Genomic DNA, 25,569 nt, shown 5'->3' on the forward strand with positions numbered 1-25,569 from the left:
CTATTTTTAAGTCATGTTCAGGGGTTTGCACACGGCTGGCCCTGGCTCAACCCCAGGTGCTGCATTTGGTCCATCAAGCACTACCAAGAGTGATCTCAGAGCAGGAATAAGCCTTATTTCTCCATTTATAGCCCATAACCCCTCCACCAAAAAATTGTAAAGTCATGTACATAGTTTAAAAAGTTTCTTCTAAAGAATTCTTAGGCTATCAGTCACATTTTCTGGTGTGTTTTGGAGTCAGTGCATACCCAGCAGTGCTCAAGGAACCATGTGGTGCTGGGGCTGGAACCCAGGGGTTCTGTGTGCCAAGTACACACTTAGCCTCTTGAGCCATCTCCTAGTCCGTGCAAAACCTTTTGCCCAGACACATTTTGAAACAAAGTGCCGAGTGGCTGGAAAGATAATACGGAGGGTCGGGGGGGGCGCGACTGTGCTTGGATGTTTATCTCCATGACTCTTGCCGTCCCCTGGGGGCAGGATGGCAGGTAGTAATAATTACTCAGAACTGGCTTTCTTTGCTGCCTGGTCACATCAACTCTAGTGTCACTCCCATAATACAGATGTCAAATTTAGTTTCTAACTTGTTTTTTTTGTTTTGGGGGTTTTGTTTTTGTTTTGTTCGGGAATGAGCTTAAGGTCTTATACATGCAAAGCATCTGCTCTACCACTAGGCTATACCCCCAACTTCTCACCAAAAGCCAAATATTCTTTGTCAGTTTTAGCTAATTGATAGTTGAACTTTTGCTTTTTGGATCACACCCGGCGATGCACAGGGGTTACTCCTTGCTTTACTCCTGGCGGTGCTCAGGGGACCATATGGGATGCTGGGATTCGAACCCGGGTCGGCCGCGTGCAAGGCAAACGCCCTACCCGCTGTGCTATCACTCCAGCCCCGATAGTTGAACTTTTTAAGATCTTAGCTCTTGGGGACGAGAAGAGAAAGCTTAAACATACTTTGCATGTTGGAGGCCTAGGTTTAAGCCCTGGAATCACGTGGTCCCAGAGACCATTGAGAGAAGCCCCTAAGCACCAAAACACTAAAGAGGGGAGGGGGCTGGGTGCGAAACTCAGCAGTAAAGCACTTGCCTGGCTTGTGTGAGGACCTGGATTTGATCCCCAGCACTGCAAATTAATAAAGGATTTGGCTCTGAACCTGAATGTTGTTTACATGTGTTTCTCAGCACTTCTGTGCCTTTGTTTCACTTCTCCCTCCCCTCTGTGGTCCCCTTCGAATATCCTGGTGGGTGGCTAAATGCTTTCCTCCACCACCATGCCCCAACTGAAAAAACGTTGGTTTAAATGGTAATGTCCTTGGAACCAGCACAGTCTTTGCTGGCTGTTTCTCACAAAGTTACCCTCCCTCAGACCAGAGCAGACAACAAAAGCTAAGTAGGGCAAGATTCAGGGAAAGAAACCACATGTTGTCAGTGAGGATTAGTCTCCAGCTCCTGATGGAACTTTCCATTTTGACTTTGGAAACCTCGTTAAATATAAACCTTTTGTCTCTAAAACAGTGTCTGTTATTGGTATCTTAATTTTATAAACAGATACTTGAAAATGTAGTTTAACCATAATTTTCACATTCTCTGCCTCCACTTAACTGAAAAAAAGAGTCTATGGTTTGGCTTTTTCAAAGACCAATCAAAAATCCTCCTGGGGAGGTGAATGGCCTTTGTCATCAAATTGTTATGCAAGAAGTGCCTTGAAAGAAAAGGACCTTGTGACTGGATTCCAGGCGGACAGGAAGGGGCAGCAATTCAGAAAGCCTCAGTGCACTGTCCCTCCCCTCCCCCACGGTTCTCTGCAGGTCTGTGTCCTGACCTTGCACATGAGAAGGCTCCCAGGACTGAGCCACGGCCCCAAAGAATTATTTTGTATCTGCTAGTCTCCTTTCTGCTACCACAACTCACCCTTGTTTCCACAGGCAATAGCTAAACTTTCTGAACTGAATTACTCGCCAAGAGGCAGCTGGAAAATCCCCAAATCTGGCTCTTGTGTGCAAGTTCCCAGCCCCAGTCTGCCTCCATGGTGTGCATATAAATTTACACACCCTTGAAAAGTTTGAAAAACCACAACTTGCACCTACAATCTTGGATTTGAACTTCATCCTGGAAGTATATGACAAGGATAGAGTAGCTTTATAGTAGTTAAAAGCCGGCAAGTACTTCGAGTGGAGTACTTTTCTTGGATTGTATCCAAGGTTTTTGCTTTGGGAAGAAACAGTTCTTAGTGGAAAAATGAATCTCCAAGACCTGTGCACTCTCTGAGAAGTAAGATGAAGATTGCCTAGCTTGCTGCCAAATTTTCTGTAAGTATTTTATTACATACTAGCATTTTGTCTAGCTACTATGGAAATTGTTTCCTCTGGGCAGACTCCTTAGTTAAGAGCAGGAAAACTGGCAATAGGAGTGGCTAGAGTAGTAGATGAAGACATTTCTATCCTCCCTGCAGCTTAATCATTAAGGAGGGTGGGTGTCTGAGCTGTTTAATTTGGATCTGCTGTTCTGAGGCTGGCTTGCACATTCATGTTTTCCTTCATTCAGCAGTCTCTGCTAGTGTTGCCTGAATTTTGGGTACAGAGCCCTGGTTCTATTTTAACTAGTCTAAACTGATGATGGTGGACACTACTAAGTGCTGAATACTCAGCAGGACAATACCTCGGTGGCATTTTCCAGGGGCAGCAGAGAACTGCAGAATCCATACGTGCGTGGGAAAGCGTCTGCTCAATCAGTGCTGACGTTTCTCCCTCGCAGTTCAGCACTGCTTCTCTGTTCACTGGACCTTCCGCAGCAACACAAATTCTGGCTTTCCACTCAGGGTGACTAAATTAGACTGAAGATAATCAGTCCTCGACGATCTGCAAATTAAAGCGTAAGGGCACTGACCAAGCACATATATTTGGAGCCCCATATATTTGGGGCACACCCAGCTGTGCAGGAGACTCATTCCTGGCTCTGCTCAGGAATCCTGGAGGCTTGGAGGGCCAAGTGTGGTGCCGGAGACAGATCCCAGAGCAGCCGCTTGCAAGGCCAGAACTTGACCTTCATTTAGTCCTTAGCTGCATATGATCATAGCATCTTGTTCAAAGCAGACACTCATCAGAACATCAGGAAGATTGGGAAGTCCGCCCATGCGGGTGGTCAGCACTGATTTATGTACCAGGTGCTCCTCCGGTCCAAGCCTGAGATGGGAGAGTAGGACAAGGATAGCCACAAAATTGAGACATTTCCTACATTGTCCATCTGTTCTCCTGGTCAGCTTCTATTCTGCTTCTCCTGCACTTCTCACCCCTCATTTTCTGAGCTATTGAATGTTCTAAATCAGCATCTTACTCCTCAGCATTCCCACTCTCTGACACCTGCAGCTGCTGTTGCATTGGGTGGGCACATTGCTGGTGTCCGAGGCCTACCCCTTGCTCTGTGGTTGGGTGCAGGAGACCAGATGGGTGCCAGAGATTGCACCTGGGTCGGCCACATTCAAGGCAAGTGCCCTACCCGCTGTACTCCAGCCCCTGTTGTAATTTATTCAACAAACTTTAGTAAGCTTATATTTAGCTTTGCAAAGTTCTAAACCGAGGTTGCCAAGCTGGGCTGCTCATTGCGGGTGTAAAAGTCTTGGCTTTCACAGAATCTGGTGCCTGAGTATTTGTTTTCATTGGTCTGGGTTTTATAACCTGGCATTGGGAATCTTTTTAAGTTTTCCTGGTGACGCTTGTGTAAAGTTTTAAGCCACACTCCAGAACCACCAGGCTGCCAGCCTTAATACACAGGTGTCCAGGGACCCCTGTGAAGATGCTGTTCTTGTTTCTATGTCTAAGGTGAGTAGGGTTTGTGTGTGTGTTTTCAAGTAAAAATAGTTTTATTTAGGAAATAGGAGGGAAGAGAAATGCTCTCAAGCTGGATGCAGGGGGCTTCAGAGTGGGGAAATCAGGATGCAGATTCCATACTCATCTGGGACACTGCTTGAGAGGAGTGAGGCCTCAAGCCCAGCCTTGCTTAGACAAGAATGGCTTTATTTTTGCCCCTCGAACAAACTGCTCTTCCAAAGTGTTAGCGCTCCTCCCCGCACCACCACATTTGTTTTTGGTGGGTTTTTTTTTTTTTTTGGTTTGTTTTTTTGAGTCACACCTGGCTCTGCACTCAGAAATTACTCTTGGTGGTGTTCAGGGGACCATATGGGATCCTGGGAACCGAACCCAGGTCAGTCGCGTGCAAGGCAAACGCCCTCCCCGCTGTGCTATCGCTCCAGCGCCGGGGGCGGGGGGGGGGGGGAGGGGGGGAGGGTTCCCTTGTGTTTTGAGCCACTCCTGGCAATGCTCAGGACTTAACTCATGGCTCTGTGCTCAGAAATCACTCCCAGCAGAGTTCGGGGGACCATACGGGGTGTGGGAGACTGAACCCAGGTCAGCAAGGCAAGTGTATCTCCCTGCTGTACAGTCTCTCCAGCCCAAACTTTTTTTTTTTTGCTAATAATCTCCCTAAAACTGACCTTCCCTGATGCTTTGAAGTCCATGTCTGCCTCCCTTCCTGCTCCATCAGCCTCACCTTTCCCCCTCCTTCTTGACTTCCTCTGCTGAAATATGGTACCTCTCTCCCTCTCTCCCTTTCCCCCTCTTTCCCCCCTTTCCCTCTCCTCTCTCTCTCTCCCTCTCCCCCACCCCCTCTCTCTCTTTCTCTTCTCTCTCTCGCTCTCTCATCCTAGTAGGCGTACTATAAAGCATGTACTCAACCCTGTGATTCATCTCTCCAGCCCCAAGGATGTGCTCTTACACCTGTTTTCTGAAGGGCTTTCCTCTGGAGTTTGTTATATGGAGCCTCAGGAGGCATCTGTGCAGTCTCTCTTGCTTTCTGTCTTCAATTCACACTCCACCACATTCAGTATAGCCTTTCCTTTACAGCGGGTAGGGCGTTTGCCTTGCACAGACTGACCTGGGTTAGATTCTCAGCATCCCATATGGTCCCCCTAAGCACTCCAGGAGTAATTCCTGAGTGCAGAGCCAGGAGTAACCCCCGAACATGGTTGGGTGGGACCCAAAAAGGCATAAAAAAATAAAATAAAATGATGTGGGTTGGGTTTTGGTGGTTTTTTTTTTTCTTTTTGGGTCACACCCGGCGATGCACAGGGGTTACTCCTGGCTCTGCACTCAGAAATTACTCCTGTCACTGCTGGGACCATATGAGATGCTGGGAATCGAACCCGGGTCAGCTGTGTGCAGGGCAAATGCCCTACCCACTGTGCTATCACTCCAGTCCCTAAAATGATGTAAGTTTTACTTGTTTTAGTGTCACCTCACCCACCCTCTCCCCTCCCTTAACTCTCCCTTCTGGTACCCCTAGGTGGGGGTGCAAATTAGTTCCTCCTGCAGATTTGTGTCACATGGACACTACTTTCTGTCCCGGGTTGTTTAATCAGTTGCCAAGTCGAGTTGACTCCCCGCAGAGATGACATCTCTAGGCCCTGAGCGCTGCTCTTCTACCCCTGCCTTGCTTAGCCTGTCGGAGCTGCCTGCGCTGTGCCTTCGGCCCCTCCTCCGCATCCTCTCGGCCTTGGCCCATGGTGTTATTTTTAAGTGGGGGTGTTGTCATCTAGTGTACACTGTTATGAGCCTGGCACTGTGCTACACGCTCGAGTGTGAGGAAACAAGTGAAGATGTCAAGGGACTTGTTACACAGTGGTAACCTGAGAGTCAAACCCATACAAAAGCGAAGCTGCTTTAGTATCTCACTTGCTCTTCGTAGCAACCCCATAAAGCAGATAGTTACCCCCACAGGGGTCACTCCCTTGCCTGCTCTCCAGGGCCCTCCTGAGGCTTGGGCGGGCGTGCGGGTGCTTCCAAAAGTCTGCGGCTGTTCACCGTGTCCACTCACGCCAAGCTGCAGAATGAGCATATGGTCAGGCTCTGTTCAAGGTCCCTGAGTGCCAGGAGACCCACGTCCCCAAGAAGGGTGGCACGTTAATGCCACGCCCGGGTCTCCAGCGCCAGAGCGCGCGCCCTTTCAACTCCCTCCCTGGCCTGCTTATAGAATCCCTGTCTGTCGGGGCTGCGAGTGAGCACCAGCCTTCTCGCAGCTGCTGTGCCAGAGTGGACGAAGCTGGCCTCAGAGCAGCTGCCGTCCAGACGCCGAAACACTGGCGGCAAAGCTCAGCGAGTTGCGACCAGGGGAGTCTGAGAGGCCACTGCTGGCTGCAGTCTCACTGCATCGATTTCAGTGTTTGCTCTGCCCCCTGACCTCAGTCTCAGCGGGTGGTGACCCCTGCACCACCCCCAAGCTGCCCCAGGCCACTCTGGCCCAGTCACTGCAGCAGCCTCAGGCCCCTGTGGGGGAGTGCCCGCTGCTGCCCGGGCGAGGCTGGGTGCGCAGTAGCACTTGGGGTTTTCCCTCTGAAACCGGGGGAGAGACCGGGTGCTTCTCTGCAGCTTCTCTCCCGTGAAGGACTGAGGGCGTGAGGAGAGGACAGGAGCGAGCAGCACTGTGTTCCCCCTTCAGCAGCTGCCCCCCGACTGCCCTGTGACTGCATCTGGCAGAGGCAGCGGCTCCTTGCAGAGAGCAGGTAAGTGTCTCTGATGGGGGTGGGACTGCCGGGGGGGCAGGGCCGTCCCTCACTTACTTGAGCAACACAGGCCTGGAACTGGGGTGCTTTGGGGGGCAGACAGCCACCTCTGAGGCAGGAAGTGTGCCGTGTGCCCACTGGGCAGGGCCTGCTTGCTCTTCAGAGGTGAGGGAGTGGTCCTCATGCTCGTGTGGAGCAGCAAGACCCGACAGTCCACAGCCCGTCTCATAAGCAGGAGCCTGAGCAAGTGCAGCCCCGTCTGGGCTGGCACGGGGCTGGCACACCTTCCTCCTGGGCAGCTTGTGGTCGGGATGGAGATGCAGGCAGGTCAGAACTGCAACTGGGTCTTCCTGGGCGCATAGAGGAGGGGTCCCCGCCGAGGGGAGAGGTGGGGACAGAGTGTCCTGGCTGCCAGGGGCGGCATGTGCAAGACAGACGCAAGAGGCTGACGTGGCGCTGGGGACACAGCCAAATGGAGATGCAGTCCAGGGGCTGCCGCCGGGCCCACCTTGCTGCCTCCTCACAGGGTCTGTGTGGAGGACAGGGCTGAGGGGAGTCAGGCCCAGGGGGCAGCTAGACTGCGGATATGCAGGGCCAGGGGGCGACACTAGTGGCATGAAGCTAGTGAGGAGAAACAGGGTGTGAGTCAGCGATTCTTTGCCTGTGATGAAAGAACTTGTATTTTCCTCAGTCCATTTCTGATCAATAATTTTGTAAATATAGCGGTAGGGCATTGCTTGTGGCTGACCCGGGTTCAATTCCTCTGTCCCTCTCGGAGACCAGCAAGCTACCGAGAGTATCCCGCCTAAACAGCAGAGCCTGGCAAGCTCCCCGTGGCATATTTGATATGCCAAAAACAGTAACAGCAAGTCTCACAATGGAGACGTTACCGGTGCCCGCTCAAGCAAATTGATGAGCAATGGCATGACAGTGCTACAGTGCTGCAGTAAACAATGGATTAGTAGGAAAAGTGTTTCTATGTGTAGCAGGGACCAAATCCCCAGTGTGTAGCTGAAAGGAAACCACAGAACTGAGCCACTGGCTCTGGCAGGAGTTTCCTTTGGTATTAGGGAGAGGCCTGGGTGTGAGTGACCAGGCCGCAGACACTGCCCACCCATCATTTGCAGAATAGGCTGCAGTGGGGAAGTGGGCAGCTGAGGGGACACGACCCCCCAAGGGCTACACCCAAACAGTCTCCGGAGCCGGACGACCCTCCCGTCTTCCCACAGGCTGGAGAAGCCCAGCCACAGCCCCGTTGTGTCCCTCCCTGCCGCCTCAGCTGCTTCTCTGCACTTCTCCTTCCCAGCCCCTCAGGGGTGAGGAGAATTGATTCCTTTCACCACTCCTTTCCTGAGGCGGGGAGGGGCTCAGGGCCGGGCTCCATTCCAGCACCTGGGGGATCACCCACTGAGCATCTCCGGAGGCCCCAACAAGACAAGTTCTTCCCGGCTGGCCCTGGGTCCCCTCCCCAGTCACTGCCCACCTCGCGATTTCCCTCCCCCGCCCATCCTTCCAGGCTCCTTGTCCCAAACCCCATTTCCCAGGGCCGGTTCACACTATACAGAGTCGGGGTTTCCTTCCCTCAACGTCCAGTTTGTAAATGCTTTACTTGTTTGAGGAGGGGAGGTAAAGACTGTTCTGCTGTCCCCAGTATCTTCGTGCTCACCTTGTCCTCTGCACCTTCTAGCCCACGTTCTCCTGCGGGGCCCCTGTCACCCGGCCTCCCGCCCAGCCTGGGGAATGCTCGCACTCTGCAAAGCCTATGACAGCCCAGGCCCACCCGGGATGACCACCCATGGCTCTGACCCTATATGCAACCCTGCCCAGGATGCTCCAGTTGATAGAATAAGGGGTGTTTTTAATTAGTGATACAATTTTTTGGTATAAGATAAGGACTTCCATTACTAAGTTACAAAGAAGAAGGCCAGTTTGCTTCAGACAGTGATCCAGGTCACTGGAAGGGCATTAGAGGACAGTCTCGCCAGTGTTAAGAGCCCAGGGGGTAGGACAAGCTCCAGGGGAGGGAGCAGACATTGGGCATAGAGAAGCCCGGGGTACACCAGCCTACACCACAGTGCTGGGTGTGGTCCCTCACCCTGGGGTGCCAGGAGTGATGCCTAAGCACCAAGCTAGGAGTAGCCCCTCAGCACTGCCAGGGCTGGCTCCCAAAGAAGAGTCAAGTGGAGGGCTGGGCAGGTAGTTTGGAGCCCGAGCTTGCCTTTGGGACCTGACACCACACGGTCCCCCGAGCACCACCAGGAGTGACCTCTGAACACCACTGGTTGTATTCTCCAAAACGAGGTGTGTGCTCTACCACAGGGTGTCACTCCCAGGCCTGGGGTCAGGTTCCGGGAATGTGGAAGTCTCCACTGCACCTGGTGAAGGGCTGAGGGGATTCCTAGAAGGAGCAAAGAGATGCCAGAGATGGAGCCAGCTCCCTCCTGCACATCCAGGGGTGCTGAGAGGAATCACTATTATTTCCCATGCAGATTCCTGCCATGCAAGCATCTTATCTGCTGTTCTATCGCTCTGGCCCCTCACACCAAGATTTTTTTTAATTAATTGATTAAAACACTGAATTATAAAGTGTTTATGATCGCGTTTCAGAGTCCCAATGTCCCAGTGCCATTCCCTTCACCAGTTCTCACTCCCTTCCACTGACGTCCCAGTTTCCTTTCCTCCCCCTCCTCACCCCCCTGCACCTCTGCCCCTGCTCCTCCCCACCCCCCAAGCCTGCCTTTTGTGCAGGGGCTTTTATTTTCCCTTTCTCTTTTAGGCACTGTGGTTTGCAGTATTATTGCTGAGAGGGTATCATGCTTGTCACTTGACCTCCTTTCAGCACTTAGCACTCATCTAGAGTGACCACTTCTTTTTTCCTTTTCTTTTTTCTTTTTCTTTTTCTTTTGGCTTTTTGGGTCACACTCGGCGATGCTTAGGGGTTAGCATAGCTCTAGCTCTGCACTCAGGAATCACTCCTGGCAGTACTTGGGACCATATGGGATGCCGGGGACTGAACCTAGCTTTGCCTGTGTGAAAGGCAAATGCCCTACCCGCTGTGCTATCGCTCCAGCCCCAGAGTGACCACTTCCCCCTGTCATTGTCATCACGGTCCCCTTCCCTGACCTACCCATTCCCCAGATACTGAAATATTTTTTTTTCTTTTTGGTCATATCCAGCATTGTTCAGGGGTTACTCCTGGCTCTGCACTCAGGAATTACTCTTGGTGGTGCCTGGGGGACCATATGGGATGCTGGGGATTGAACCCAGGTCAGCCGCGTGCAAGGCAAACACTCTACCCGCTGTGTTATCACTCTGGCCCCTGAAATGTTTAAAATACATGCCTCTCCTTTGATCCCAGGGAATTCCAGAGAGAATGCCTCAAGATTTTGCATCCTGCGTATATTTGGGGGTGGGGAAATCTGGTGGTGCTTGTGGCTATTCCCAATTCAATGCTCCCAACTCTGGAGTTCTCTGGGCAGAGCTCAGGGCACCATGTGGTACCAGGATCACCCAGAGTCGGTTGCATGTGAGGCAGCTCTAAGGCAAGCACCTCGCCCTGTGCTATGGCTCCAGCCCAACCCCTAAGAGGAGTGTTTAAATAGTTAGTTTTATTATAATATTCCCAATCTAGTACAGGGATTTAGTGTGACTTTTGCTCATGAAAGTCTTCGGCCGAGAATGATGTGAGCATCTTGGTCAGTCGGCACAGTTGCTTTGTGGCCTTCTCCCCCAAACACTTCCCCCTCATGCAGGATTGCAGAGAGAACTGCAATAAGTTTTAAGTTTAAGAGAGAACTATGATAGGGGCAATGGATCTTTGGTTTGTTGGTTTGTTTTGTTTGGGGCAGTGCTAAGGGCTCTGTGCTTGGGGATCACTCCTGGTGGGCTCTGGGACCATGAGGGATGCTGGGGATCAAACCCAGGTCAACCTTCTACCTTCCCCACTGTGATTTTGTTCTGGCCCAAGAATTTTAAATTGCTTTTGTTCCCAGCTCTATCCCCGCTGCCTGGCATTCGCCTAGTGATGACTCTCAATGGATTACTGTGGGGTGGAACAATTATGAACCTTATCACCAAATTCTGAATCTTTTTTGTAATATGATTCTTTAAAACCTTGATAACTTGTGACTCCACGTAGTGCATCTGCCTTGCATGTGTGAGGCCAGGGGCTCAATCTCTGAAGTCACATGGTCCCTGAACACCATTGAGTAAGGCAGGTTCCCCAGAGCACTGCCAGGTTTGGCACCAAAACCGAAATCCAATCCAAACCAAAGAAACTATTTCATCTCAGAAACATCAGGGCAGCTGTAGGATTTTCAACTACATTTTGTCATGGTTTCCTGTTCTGCTTTGTTTTGTTTCGTGTTTTGCGGAGGTGCTCCCAGGCAGTGTTCAGGGCCCCTGTCATGGGTCCTCTCAGTGATTCTCAACCAACTGGATGAATCTCAACTTATTCTAGGGCTTGAGATTGTGATGCTGCTCAGGCTATAGGGTTACCCAGACCACCCTGGCCCTGCTCTGGAGCCTCCAGGGTTGCACCCCGGGCTGCTGAGGGATCACACGGTGCTCGGGATCGGACAGAGTCAGCCACCATGCAAAGCCCTAATCCCTCTACTATCTCTCTGGCACTAAGATTCTCAATTACTTTGGTTTTCTGACTTCAAACAAAAAGTGTTTCCTGGGGTTGGGAAGATGGTTTGAAGAGCTGGGAGTATGCTGTGCAAGAAGGGACTCCTGGCTCCAGCCACCCTCACCAGCACCACCCTACCCCCAACAACACACACATACACCACATACAAACATAAAAGGTGGGGTGGTCGCCTGCTCCAGATGGAATCCCGGCGACCAAGAGCTTCCACAAGCAAGGCCCAGGTATGCGGGTTCCAGAACTAAATCTCCATGCTGCATGGAGACAGAGGTGCCAGGCTGTCCCTCCCCGGCTCCCCGCCCACTCGTCGGCCTGGCTGTCACCCCCACAATGGGCTTCTAGGCGTCATCTTAGTGCACCAACAGCCCTGGTCCAGAGACACAACGAGTCCTGGAAGACACCACAGAGCCGGAGATCTCTCTGGGCCCCATACCGAGCCATTTTCACTGGGTCACCCCAGGTGGAGCAGGTGTGCTCTCCCTGCCTATTCCAGATGGAATCCCGGCGACCAAGAGCTTCCACAAGCAAGGCCCAAGTATGCGGGTCCCAGATTAAATCTCCATGCCACATGGTGGCAGACACAATGGGCTGTCCCACCCCAGCTTCCTGCCTGCTCATCGGCCTGACCGTCACACCCACAAGATGCCTCCAGGCATCATCTTAGCACACCAACAGCCCTGGTCCAGAGACGCCCAGTTGTATCCCAAAATGGATAAGTGCCATACAAAAATGTCTCTGCAACCCAACCATTTACATCTAGGATTCCAGAAGCCCACGGCCCCGACACCCAAGATATTAAAAATGAGCAAGGGACAATAAATGATCTAGCATCTGTCCCTGGCAGGCAGGCTTGAATGGTGGTGGGAAAATTCGAGCAAAACATAATGCCCAAAAGTAGAGAGAGGGTATTGGGGAAATTGTCTCTCATGGAGGCAGGGTGAGGACTGGGATGGGGTGGGATATACTGGGGACACTGGTGGTGGAAAGTGTGCACTGGTGGAGGGATGGGTGTTCGATCATTGACCAGTTTGACCCTCAGCACCACATATGGCCCTTTTTCCAAAAGGAAAAAAGATGTTCATATATATCCTATTGTTTCTTATCAATTGTACCTGGAATTACAGCATATGTTTCTCTTATAACAATCTATCAATCTCTCAAACAACAGCCAACACACTTTTTTCTTTGTTTTTCCTTTTACGATTCTATTTATTTTTTTGTTTAATTCCTTTCTATTTTTTGTTTGCTTTTGCAGCAGCCAACACACTCTAAAATCCTGACATTGTCCCAACACATCCCTCAAGATTCCAACTTTTAGAGGTACATTGTTGAGTTAGGTTTTTTTTTTCTTTATTTGGTTTTAAGTTGCTGTGAATACTAATCCCTAAGAACTGCCAGCTTCCTACCCAGTCCCAGCTGACTTACTCAGACAGTTCCGTAACAAAATGTGCAATTTATGGGGCTGGAGCAATAGTACAGTAGGTAGGACACTTGCCTTGCATGTCATTAACCAGAGTCAATCCCAGCACCCAGTATGTTCCTCCAAGTACCAACAGGTGTGATCCTTGAGCACAGGGCCAGGAGTAAGCCCTGAGAACTGCCAGCTATGGCCCCAAAATACTTTTTTAAAAAATCACCAGTTCTAGTGAGTTAAGCAATAGTGATGTACTTCACTGACAGCTGTGTTTATTGGCACAGGCTCCCAAGACAAGGATAGAGCCCATCTTTCATTTCTCTTCCCAATGTCATGCTTCATTTCCCTTCCCTTCTTTTTTTGGGGGAGGGTCTCCTTCTTTTGTTTTTGTTTTTGGGCCATACTTGGTGGTGCTCAGGGCTTACTCCTGCCTCTGTGCTCCGGGATCACTCTTGGTGGTGCTCAGGAGAGAATTAGGATCAACTGTGTGCAAGGCAAGTGCTTTACCCACTGCCCTATGTCACCAGTCCCTGCTGTTGTTTTGGGGGCCACACCCTGCTGTACTGGGGGCTAATACAGGCTCTGCATGGGTGTTGCTTCTGACAGTGCTTGGGGACCAGGCAGAGTTCTAACACAGCAGCAAGAATAGTTCTGTCCAGGGCTGGCGCGATAGCACAGCGGGTAGGGCGTTTGCCTTGCACGCGGCTGACCCGGGTTCGATTCCCAGCATCCCATATGGTCCCCTGAGCACCGCCAGGGGTGATTCCTGAGTGCAGAGCCAGGAGTAACCTCTAAGCATCGCCATATGTGACCCAAAAAGCAAAAAAAAAAAAAAAAAAAGGAATAGTTCTGTCCCAGCATGTCATCTTGCTACTCAAAACTCTAGTTGAGAGGCCAGAGACAATAGGTAGGGTGCTTGCTTGAACATGGCTAACCTGGGTTCCATCCCTGGCACCACATATGGTCCCCCAAGCATCACTCCCCTCCAAAACACAAACATGGAATTGGAAAGGAACTTTAAAACATTTCAAGTATTTGACTGCCGTACTCTGTGGATGGCCCCAGGGCTCCCACGTACAGGCCTGAGCCCAGCCCTGGAGCTTCCCGGCCATTAGGAGGGTCTCCAGACCATAAAAATTCCCCCCACAATCCTTCTCATTGCACAGCAGCAGCTTCTCTTGTGTGCCCCATGCCACACCCTAAAGTGTGACTAAACTCCTCTCTGGGAGATTGCATTTGGGCTGTCGCCCTCTCGTGCCCCCGTTTCCAACTTGACTCTCCGTGTCTGAAGGTTCTGGGACCGGCAGGAAGAAGCAAGCTTTCAGGGCCCATTTTCCTGCTGTCTCAGGCTCCCGGAGAGGGACACGCTGCCTCCCAAACTTTACAGAGAAACTGCAGCCTAGGGGCTGGTGACTTGCCAGCAAGGTGCTTCGGAGTTGACTCCTCTGAAAACTGTGCTCTTCGGCTCTGCCACCACAGGCTCCGGCCACAGCCACAGACCCTCCTTCCATCACAGCCCGCCCAGGACACCTCCCCTGAGGAGTGAGCGCACCAGCAGCCCTCACTGCCTGCAGAATGTCCAACCAGGATTTGAGGTACTCTGGGTGACACAGCCTGTCGGCTCTGTTTTGGGTCCGGGTGGTTTGCTGTGTTGACTGCACATTACTCAGTTTCTCTTCCAGATGCCCAAGGCACAGCTGAGACACGGCAAGGGCAGGCATGTGCGGCACACCCTCGCCTTGGTGGGCTTAGGAAGGAGTGTTGCCAAGTGTCAGTTGTGAATTGTTCCAACTGCATCTTTAAGCAAAATTATCTGAAGCAAAATTTAAGTTACAATTTAGTTTGTTGTCACTAGCTCCTTGCTTGCCTGCAGTTGTGGGAAAATCTCTGATCTACTCTTAACTCTTCTAGGTAATCTCCTTTCAAATATTTTGTTCCTAGTCTGCTTCTGAGTTGAAAGAACAGTTCACTAGAAACCTTCATTTTCTATCTTCCACATGCTGAAAGATCTGACTTTTGCCAGTTCTGCTCACCCCAGCCTCCCAGCTCTGGCTGTGTTGTGCTAATTAGAAGCCCTCCCTGACCGAAACAGAGATGCTTGTACAAATACCAGTTACTGTTTACCAAACATATTAGTTTATTTAATTTTCACAAAGTCCCTTCCCGAGTCTCACCTAGGAGAAGAAAAAAGAGAAAGGTGTATTTGCTTAAATCAACAGGATTAAGTTAACATGATCAAAAAGTCCCATGCTTCAAAATGAGTTCTGCCTGGCCTGAAGCCCGGAATAAAATTGTAGTTTGTTTGAAAACTTTCCTGTATCTGGCGGGTACAAACCAGAAACAGGTTTTTGGCAGCAGCTAGAGCAAAAGGGCGTGTTCTGAGACTCGGGTGAGAACTTCCCACACCCTGGGCTGAGGACAGGCTCCTGGACACCGGGGCCCATCCCTGCCCCCTCCGCTGTCTCGGCTCTGCCCTGGGGTCCTGTTCTCCCTCAAGCCCTGCTCAGCGTGTTCCCCCAAGTCTCTCTCCCTCCCTGTCCATGGCCCAGTATTGCAGCAAAGCTCATCAATGGCGGTGTGGCGGGGCTCGTGGGGGTGACCTGTGTGTTTCCCATCGACTTGGCCAAGACTCGACTGCAGAACCAGCAAGGAAAAGATGTCTACAAAGGAATGTAGGTGCCGGGCGGGAGGGGCACAGGGACCCCAGGGAGGGCTACGGAAGCTACTCCTTCCATGGTTTATTTTCATTTGGGTTTTGAGGCCACACTGGTGGCACTGGGGGGCTCCTTCCAGCTTTGTGCTTGGGAGTCGCTCAGGGGACCTTGTGTGCAGGTCATCAGATCCAGGCCTCCACACGCTAAGGATGCAGTCAGCCTGTGGGGCTGTCTCTCTGGCCCCCTTCCACACTTTCTTTGGGGAGTGCATGTATTAAAGTGGATTTGGGGCGAAAGGCTATCTGGTGTGTACCCCACAGGGCAGTGGGGGAGGACTCCTTCTCACCACCCCCTCCATTCCTGGCTTTGCTTGTAGGGTCGATTGCCTGATGAAGACAGCTCGGGCAGAGGGATTCTTGGGCATGTACCGAGGTAAGCACCACAGGGGCCACAGGGAGGTGACACAGCGACATGAGACTGCATTCCTAGAACACTGAGGATCGGTGCTTCTGCCCATGTCCTTAGTGCTTCGTCTTCATTTTTCCCTCCCAGGGGCTGCAGTGAACCTGACCTTGGTGACTCCGGAGAAGGCCATTAAGCTGGCTGCCAATGACTTCTTCCGGCAGCTTCTGATGGAAGACGGGTATGGGTGGCTTGGGTTCCAGAAATCCTTCAGTGTCAGTGGAGGTGCCAGGAGAGGTTGGCACCTGTACCAGGCTTGCTTATATGACTGTATATAAACATGTACACCCAAACTGAGTTCTGGCAGAAAGTGAGGGCAGATAAGCTGGTGAACCTTGGAAGTTTAGCTAAATGATAAAGGAGACTATGTCAAATGCACATATTTCTCAACTACCTGATGAGTTTCTTTTCACCTCGTTGATATAATTAACATATTACAGAGTGTACACTTGAAAATCAAAAGCAAGGAATATTGGAATTTAAGTGTGTGTGTGTGTTTTAATTTTGAGGCCACACCCAGCAGTACTCAGGGACTACTTCTTGCTCAGTACCTTGGGGGCTACGCAGTACTGGAATACAGTACTGGAAACTGAAAATGGGCCTCGTGCATGCACACAGGCTCTAGTCTGCAGCACTGTCCCCGTCCCCGCCCTTTGGACTCATTTTTAAGTCAGGCCTTATGTTATCTTTTCGTGAGTTACGTGAGTTCTTTGTATATTTTGGATATTATGTAATATCCATTTTCATACAGCTGACTTGCAAATGTTTCCTTTTATTCCCTACGGTGTCTTTTAATTTTGTTGGTGGTTTTCTTAGCTGTGAAGAAGCTTTTTTGTTATTTCTGGGCCACATCCAGCAGGGCTCAGGGTCTAGGTCGCCCCTGGCAGTGCTGGGGAACCATGTTGAATTGGAGACGGGGCACGGGCCTCCTGCATGCCAGGTATGGCTCAGTTTGTTATGCTATCTCCTCGTCCCAGAGTGTTCAAATTTGAATTTTTTATTCCATTTGTTTTTGCTTTTGTACGGTGCTTGGATGGTCCTTGTCAAGGAGCCTTCCCCCTGTCTTTTAAGAGTATTTGTGTGTGTGTGTGTGTGTGTGGAGGGGTAGGTGCATATTTGGCAGTGCTCAGGTCTTAGTCCTGGCTCTGTGCTCAGAGGTCACTCTTGGTGGTACTCAGGAGGCCATATGGGATGCTGGAGATCAAATGTGGGTCAACCACATGCAAGATAGCACCTTACCTACTGTACTCTCTCCAGGCGCCTCTTTAGGATTTTAATTATTTCAGGTTTTATACTTAGGTCTTTTCAGTTCGCTGAGTTCATTTTTGTGAATAGTGTAAGTATCTAGTTTTATTCATTCACACATGCATTTCCAATATCCTGGCACCACTTATGGAGATATTATCTTTTTGTCCATTGGTATTCTTGACTTCCTGGTCAAATTTTAGTTAATCCCTTGTGCATGGATAATTTTATTTGCTTATAAATTAGCTTCTTTTTTTTAAGTGGGGGGGGGGGCAGGGCTACATGCAGCTGTGCTTAGGACTTATCCCTGCCTCTGTACTCAGATATCACTCCTACAGGGGCTCAGAGGATCACCTGGGGTGTCAGGGATTGAATTCAGGTCAGCTGCATGCAAAACAAGCATCTTACCAGCTATACTCTCTCTGGCCCCAGTTATATTATTTTTAGTGGTTCAGGGGATTGAACCTCAGAAAGCCTCACGTAAGCCATATTCTGCACTACTGAACGACTGTCTCTGATTCTGATGATGATTTTGTTTGGTTTTGTTTTGGGGTTATGCCCAGAGGTGCTTGGGGTCATTCCTGATGGTACTCACAGTATCATATGTGGTTCTGGGGATCAAACCCCAGTGGGCCACATGCAAGGCAAGCGCTTTACCTGCTGTGCTATATTAATTTTATATATTGTAATGTACTATACATATTATATATACTATATATTCACCAACCCTGCTGATTTTGGTGGGGTTTTTTTTTTTGGGGGGGGAGTCACACCCCATGATGCTTAACGGTTACTCCTGGTTCTGCACTCAGGAATTACTCCTGTGTGGAACTGAGGGATCATATGGAGTGCTGGGGATTGAACCTGGGCCGGCTGTGTGCAAGGCAAACACCCTTGTACCTTGTACCATCTCTCTAACCTCCCTGTTGGTGAATTCTTAAAAACCAGTCCCAGTACTCTGCTTTTTCCATTGCCCTGGAATGGAATTAAGAACAAATTCCTTAAAGGAATCAAGGTTAACTTCCTGCAGTGGGCAGAAATATACTAGTTTCAAATTCTATGTAGGTGCTAACCTTAATGGAAGCTTGTTTAAAATTTAGTCTCCTGTGTTCATAAAGAGAAGAGCTGTGGGGCCAGAGAGCAAGCACGGGAGGTGTGCCTGGCACAAGCCTTGCTTGCACCCGCTGACCTCCACTTGACCCCCAGCACTCACATAGTTCTCTGAGCACCACCAGGAGTGACCTATAAGCACAGAGCCAGGTGAGTTTTTATCCAGGTGGGTGAGTGGCAGCTGATGGGGACAAGGCTAAAAGTCATGTATGGAAAGGGCCGACTAGCAAGGGGGAGTGTAGATGGGCTGGGCTGTGTGGCATGCTGGTCTTATGACAAATGGACTGCTCCCACAGGAAGCAGCGGAATCTGAAGATGGAGATGCTAGCTGGATGTGGAGCAGGAATGTGCCAGGTGGTAGTTACCTGTCCCATGGAAATGCTCAAGATTCAGCTGCAGGACGCCGGGCGCTTGGGTGAGCCTATATCAGCTTCAGCTGGGGTCACGAAGGCTGTGGTCAGAATAGGCGTCCCCACATTCCACAGGACTTTACTGACTAGGCTCTGATCAGCTTTTTAGGTCAGTAGGTCTTTCCCTTATGGTTACCATTCTCTCTTTTAATTTTCTTTCTTTTTTTGCTTTTTGGGTCACACCCAGCAATGCACAGGGGTTACTTCTGGCTCATGCACTCAGGAATTACTCCTGGCGGTGCTCGGGGGACCATATGGGATGCTGGGAATCGAACCTGGGTCGGCTGCGTGCAAGGCAAATGCCCTCCCCGCTGTGCTATCGCTCCAGCCCCTACCATTCTCTCTTTTAATACTATATCTAGCAGGAATAAGGATCTTAATTCAGCATGGAAGAGAATGGGCCCTATGATAGACTTAAGCAGACATTATGCTTTATTTCCCCATAAAGCTTTACTTTTTTTTTTTTAATTGAATCACCATGTGAAAAGTGACAAAGTTCTCAGGCTTATGTCTCAGTTATACAATATTCAAACACCCATCCCTTCACCAGTGCCCATATTCCACCACCAAAAACCCCAGTATACCTCCCGCCCCACCCCCTCACCCCCAACTGTATAACTGATGAATTTCACTTCATTTTATCTTTACCTTGATTACATTCCATATTCCAACACAAAACTCACTATTGTTGTTGGAGTTTCCCCCCAAGAAAGACATCCCTACTACAAGGAAGCATTTGATAATTAGTTTTCCATTACTGAGAATGAAGAGATATGTAGCCCCACTGCTCCAAGTACATAACTCTTTTTTCCCCCTTTTTCCTTTTTTTTTTCCCCTTCCCGCAACTCATAGTAATGTGGATGCCACACCGAATTTCTTCCTGAAAATGGAAAACAACCAGGAAAGAGGGATATTTCCTCTTCTTGGCCAGCGTGAGGCTGTTGCTTAGCTCACAGTCCAGAGAAATGGCTGCTACTTTGATTACCTTCAATATTTCAACAAAAAACTCACTGTTATTATTTGGAGTTTCCCCCCACCAAGTCAGACCTGCTAAAAAGGACAATTAAAAGATGTTAAGTCTTTGGATTTTTGTATAAAGTCCAGGGAAAATTCTGCCAGAAATTGCATAGCCCATCTCACAGTCCCAGTGCATTGCTGTAAGAAGCTGCGCTGGATGGCAAAATGTCTTCGGTCTCTGGAATCAAAGTCTTTAGGCGCAGAGGGTCCCCATAAAGCTTTACTTTGATTGCAAAGTCATTAATTTGATTACAAATACATCAGTCAATGGAAATTGTATTGTATCTTTATACTTATGGGGGTTGGTCTTGGTGGGATGGAGGAAGAAATTCCAGTTCTTCTAGTTTTAGATGAAAGTGAATCTGGGTCTTTCCTAAATTCCAGTCCTCTAAAAAGTACAGAGTGATGTAGGACCCAAGGAAGAGCAGCGATGGCTATCTTAGGGTGCTCGCCCTGTGGGATGGAACACAGGCTTCTCAGGACTTCACCATCCAACTAACATGCCAAGGTGTAATGTACATAATACCACCCGGCCAGGCCCTCCGTAACTCTGGGGCTCCTGCCCTCAGTAAGCCGGGTCCCTCCCTTCGAAGTCCTCAGCAAGCCTCAAATCAGCTGTGTGCTCGTGTTCTGCAAGGATCCAGCAGGACTGAGCCAGGCTGAACCGGATGAGCCTGAAGCAAAGGAAATTGCAGAAAGTTGTATTCAGGGGCCAAGCAAGAGTACAGTGGGTCAGGCACTTGCCTTACACACATCCAACCTAGGCTCACTCCCTGGGCCCCACTGGAGTGATTGCTGAGCTCAGAGCCAGGAGTCGGCCCTGAGCACCACCTGGCCCAAACACCAGAAAAGAGAAAGAAAATGGATGGACGTGAATAGATGAATGATGTACCTCCAAAGAGGGCAGTCAGGGTAATGATGTTTATTGATGAGCTGCTTCCTTCCTCCCCCACCCCTCCCAGATCACTTGTCAATAACCTGCCTGAGGGGGCTGGAGCGATAGCACAGCGGGTAGGGCGTTTGCCTTGCATGCAGCCAACCGGTTTCGATTCCCAGCATCCCATATGGCCCCCTGAGCACTGCCAGGAGTAATTCCTGAGTGCAGAGCCAGGAGTAACCCCTGTGCATCGCCAGGTGTGACCCCCCAAAAAAGCAAAAAAACAAACAAACAAATAACAACAACAAAACCTGCCTGAGGTTAGACTGCTTGGGCCGAGTGACATGCTGCTGCTCAGGACCATCGGTGCGGGGCCGTAAGGGACCATGTGGTGCTGGAGGTTGAACTTGATGCTTCCTGCATGCTTCGCTTGTCTCTGATCTATCTCCCCAGGCCCGTTAGTGACTTTCTTCAATGGTCTGTGGCAAGCACCTGCGTGCACAAACCAAACATACCAATAGTAATATGTATTATCTGGGGCTGGAGAGATCGTAAAATGGGTAGGATGGTTGCTTGCCCATTTGTTTGCCCACACAGCAGACCAGGGTTCAATTCTGACCACCCCATGTGGGCCCCTGAGCACCTCCATGAATAATCCCTGAGCACAAAGCTAGAAGTAACCCAGAGCATTTCCGGGTGGCAAACAACAACAACAACAACAACAATAATAATAAAACAAAACAAACCAAAAAAAATGCTATCTGTAGGGCCCAGAATGTGACTCAGTGATAGAATAGATGTCTCACAAGGCCCTAGGTTTGATCTCTGGCATTAAAAATGAAAGCAAATAAGGAACTTCTTAGTTAGACATGTTGCCCTGCTGGGTTATCAAACAGAATTAGGGCATGAAATAATTTCCTTCTAGCAAGAGTTATAATTTAGAAAAGCCTTGTCAAACTCTGAGAATTATGAAAATAATTACACAAATTAGTGCATTGAACGCATTAATGGGAAGCCCCCCTATTTTAAATGCTTGTATTCAATATACTCAGGGGAGGGAAAGTCCATTTTATTTATTAGATGTTTAATGCGTCAAATTATGGGTTGTGAATTATTTAAAATGACAGGTAGAGCCAGTTCTATAAGGGGTGATGGTGTGAAGGGCACACTCACCTCATCATGGACCCAGGGAAGAAGAACTGCTACCAGTCCAAAGTAGCAGTTTTGTGACAAGAAACATTTGGACAGACAGATAAGCTCAATGGCCTGAGCAGTGCTTTGCAGGGAGGCCGGGTCTGACGCCCCGCATGGTCCCTCAGCACGAGCAACCCCCCCACCAAGCCAGGAACAGCTCTGAGCACACTCCCAGCATGGCCTTCTAACAAACAAAACAATTAAAGACTAAGATTCGGACAGTCCTCAGAGTCGGTGGGTGTTAGTCTGGCCTTGGCATTGTTCCAAATATAGGAATTGGAGTGTCACACCACTCTTGGTGGGTGTCCCTGCGCCAGCGGGGGCCTGAGTGTAATGGAGTGTCTCTTGTCCTTGCAGCCACCCATCCTCAGGGGTCGTCCGCAGCACCTTCCTCCTCTAGGTCCTATACCACCGGCTCCGCGTCCACCCACAGGCGTCCCTCTGCTACTCTCATTGCCTTGGAGCTGCTGCGCACCCGGGGCTTGGCTGGCCTCTACACGGGGCTGGGTGCCACCCTCCTCAGGTGAGGCTCGTGCACTCAGATGGGGAGGAGCAGGGGTCCTGGCCCCGTCCGCCTCTGCCCCCTGGCTTGTACATTCTGACACGTGGTGGTGCTTTATGCTTCAGACGTGTCGACACAGGGCAGGTTTGCAGAGTGGCTGCTGCTCCAGGTCCATGCCCCGTGACTGGGCATTCTAGAGGCCAGAGGCACATGACTGTGGGTCACTAAATGGCAGACAGACTCCTGTGTTCTCGTGTGCGGCCAGGAGCACTGCACACTGGAGAGGCACCCTGGGAAAGTTGTTTTCTCTCCCTGGGGAAACTGCCCCGGGAGGCACATGGGCTGCCCACCACTCCCTGCCTCCCTAGCTCAGCTTTTACCCTTCATCCTTTTCTAGAACATTTTCTGTCTTTGAATCTCCAGCTGCATTTGGTTTCTCAGTAAGAAGCTGCATTTGCTGGTAGGACAAAGGGCTCTTAGGTAGTCTCTTGTTGTATACATGGGGGGCCCAGAGAAGGAACTGTGGTTCTGTTTACGGCCTGTCTGATGAGACAGTTACACATGAAAAATTTCTGACTGCTGGTGGAAGCCTCGGCGATGCAGCCCCGCTCAGAACTCCTTCCCCCCTTCTGCAGAGACATCCCCTTCTCCATCATCTACTTCCCGCTCTTTGCCAACCTGAACAACCTCGGCTACAGCGAGCTGACGGGGAAGGCTTCCTTTGCTCATTCCTTTGCATCGGGCTGTGTGGCCGGCTCCCTGGCCGCAGTCATGGTGACACCTCTGGACGGTAAGTGCAGGGGCCTTGGGCCTCAAGAGTTGAGTTGCTTTATAGATGAAGCCTGTCTCATTAGTTGCAGGACAGACGGTAATTCCACACGTTCAGAGTAAAAACCTAAAAACCATCTCGATTAAGAACCCCTCGGCCACTCGATAACACAGCGGGTAGGGCATTTGCCTTGCACGTGGCTGACCTGGGTTCGATTCCCAGCATCCCTGAGCACCGCCAGGGGTAATTCCTGAGTGCAGAGCCAGGAATGATTCCTGTTCATTGCCGGGTGTGACCCAAAAAAGGCCAAAAAAAAAAAAAGAAGAAGAACCCCTCGGCCACTAACAAAAACTTATCAAAGATCTCGGGGAAAAAAATGAATCCAAGTTTCATGCTTTCCTTTTTCAGTAATCTTTTCCATTACGGCACTGGGAGTCATCCCTGACGGCTCCCACCTGAGCCCCTGCCTCACGGCCCCGGTGCTCTGAGCCAGAGCCCCAGCCAAGGCTACTGATACATTGTTTTTTTTTCCCCCCCTGGGGTGTCTTCCAAGTAGTGCTCCAGCCTCCCAGGAATGCTCTGCTGCCATTCAATGCAAGGGCCCAGGAATGTGGTGTCGCACAGGCCCTGTGGTGCCAGGGGTTCCCCAGACCAAACGAAGGAGCCCCCAGGACGGCGTTTGGTGATACTTGGGGGACCATGTGGTGCCGGGGAAAGTGTGCCTTCACCCCTGTAGGGCCCTGTAGTCTTAGGCCCGAAGACTCCTGATTTTTTAAAACTTGAGGCTAAAGGCAGGAGCTAAACAGTGTGACAATGCCTTCCCAACCTCTGGGATTACACCCCACTCCTCTAGCCCTGAGGTGGTAACCTCAAGGATGGTGTGGTCCTAGTTCCTTCGTTCTGTAAAGGAGGCCCAGGCACTGGAGAAGACAGCACGGGGGCTAAAGTGCTGCCCTGCATGCGGCCAACCTGACTGGGACCCTCAGCACTACATGTGGCCACTGAGCACTGCCAGGGGTGATCCCTGAGAGCTGCTAGGTATACCCCCACCACAGAATAAAAGGTCCAAGGAGAGGAGGAGCTGACAGATCACCCACCCACAGCCGGACTGTTTCATATGCGTGGCTCTGCCACCCAGCCGCTTTAGTTTGGGGACCAAAAGTTCACCACTTATTTTAACTTTTGCTTGATTCAGTTTTGAAAACTCGAATTCAAACCCTGAAGAAAGGCCTGGGTGAGGACAGCTACAGCGGCATCACTGACTGTGCAAGGTGAGAGCCCCCGACCCTCATCCCACCCCCTGGCCAGAACTGCAGCACCCCCTGCACTGCCTCTGACCTCCCTCACATCCCTGCAGCACCCAGTCCAGCCAGATCAAGAAGATACTCCCGGGTCAGTATGTTCCCGAGGCAGATACCCAGAGCACAGCAGGGCACAGAGAGGCCCCGACTTCTCTCCTCGCAGGGCTCAGCGCTGAAGGTTGCTGCCACGGGGTCTCCTCTCTCTCAGCTCACCACTCTTGCTCTCTCCTCAGGAAAGTCTGGACTCAGGAGGGACCATCTGCATTCCTGAAGGGAGCAGGCTGTCGGGCCCTTGTCATTGCTCCACTCTTCGGCATCGCCCAAGGTGTCTATTTCATTGGAATTGGAGAGCGCATCTTGAAGCTCTTTGAGTAGATGTTGCGGGGACTCAAGTCCGTTGTACCTGGAACAAGAGGGCCCGCCGCTCTATTTTGCCTTTAACTTGTAGTGCTACCTCAGTCTTGGAAGAAAGCACCTTCTTTTAGTAGCAGCTGAGTCTCCCCCATCCTTCCCATGTGCGTGCAGAACGACAGCCGCATTCACTTCCTCTCGGGCTGCACCTACCGGGGGTCTTCAGAAGCCCCAACCTACTTCCTAACAATGCTTGCTTGGGTTGGATTAGTTGCAGAAGCTTAACAGTAGAGATAGAAGGGTTGTTTCTATATTTCTATTTCATCCTCAAACTTAGTATACTTGAGATAGTTTGAGGATTTTAGTATTGTTACTTCTAATTAAAATGGAACAAAACTGACTTAGGGTTAGTTGAGCTCTGACTGACAAAAGCTATAGGAACAGTGAGGCCAGCGTGAAACTAGCACAGCCTTCACCGAAGCCTCCACTGAGCATCCTGGATCCAGGTCACCCCATCCCAAACCCTCCTCTGGGCACAGGCGCTGCCAACACCGTGTCCATGAAACACTGAAATAAAGCTGACTGGTTTGAAACTTTGTCTTTAATTAGTGGAAAAAGCAGGTGGCTGCAATAATAATCTGCCACAAGTAAAATGAACCAACAAGTGAAAGGAACACTGATGGTCCCCACTGCTTCCTCTTCAGTTTATTTAGGAGGGGGCAGGCCATCTCAGAACACTTTATTATTATTTATTTATTTATTTATTTATTTATTTATTGAGTTTGCACACCTGGTGATGCACAGGGGTTACTCCTGGCTCTGCACTCAGGAACCACTTCTGGTGGTACTCAGGGGACCATATGGGATGCTGGGAATCGAATCCAGGTCGGCCACGTGCAAGGCAAAAGCCCTACCCGCTGTGCAATCGCTCCATCCTCTAAATTTATTTATTGAATCACCGTGAGAGCATTCAAACCTTTTGGGTTAAAGTCTTGGTCATACAATGATGAAACACCAGTGCCTTCACCAGTGCACATTTTCCACCACCAGAAACTCCAGTATA

General features: G+C 50.3%; 1 protein-coding gene across 10 annotated transcripts; it reads left to right on the forward strand.

Annotated features, from left to right (window-relative positions):
* The first annotated feature begins 1,844 nt into the window (after positions 1 to 1,844).
* SLC25A18 (solute carrier family 25 member 18) lies at positions 1,845 to 25,099 on the forward strand. Of its 10 annotated transcripts, none has more exons than XM_055127529.1 (12): positions 1,845 to 2,308; positions 6,419 to 6,552; positions 12,456 to 12,520; positions 14,094 to 14,209; positions 15,164 to 15,286; positions 15,645 to 15,700; positions 15,821 to 15,911; positions 18,382 to 18,500; positions 21,941 to 22,106; positions 22,721 to 22,875; positions 24,050 to 24,125; positions 24,389 to 25,099. In XM_055127529.1, the coding sequence occupies exons 4-12, from the start codon at positions 14,190 to 14,192 to the stop codon at positions 24,528 to 24,530; spliced, it is 948 nt and encodes a 315-aa protein (XP_054983504.1). In that variant the 5' UTR covers positions 1,845 to 2,308; positions 6,419 to 6,552; positions 12,456 to 12,520; positions 14,094 to 14,189; the 3' UTR covers positions 24,531 to 25,099. The 10 variants fall into 10 exon arrangements, with proteins under 10 accessions (XP_054983504.1, XP_054983506.1, XP_054983508.1 ...); XM_055127531.1 differs by having other exon boundaries at positions 6,435 to 6,552; XM_055127533.1 differs by having other exon boundaries at positions 6,489 to 6,552.
* Positions 25,100 to 25,569: the final 470 nt, after the last annotated feature.

The sequence above is a fragment of the Sorex araneus genome, chromosome 2, assembly GCF_027595985.1.
Source record: "Sorex araneus isolate mSorAra2 chromosome 2, mSorAra2.pri, whole genome shotgun sequence".
Lineage (NCBI taxonomy): Eukaryota > Metazoa > Chordata > Mammalia > Eulipotyphla > Soricidae > Sorex > Sorex araneus.

What these genes read in the sequence shown, in the direction of transcription:
- SLC25A18 (XM_055127529.1), top strand. Translation starts at nt 14,190, where the DNA reads ATGTCCAACCAGGATTTGAG. An exon ending in GCAGGACGCCGGGCGCTTGG is followed by an intron (nt 18,501 to 21,940) that starts GTGAGCCTATAT and finishes TTGTCCTTGCAG; the next exon opens with CCACCCATCCTCAGGGGTCG. An exon ending in CTGGGTGCCACCCTCCTCAG is followed by an intron (nt 22,107 to 22,720) that starts GTGAGGCTCGTG and finishes CCCCTTCTGCAG; the next exon opens with AGACATCCCCTTCTCCATCA.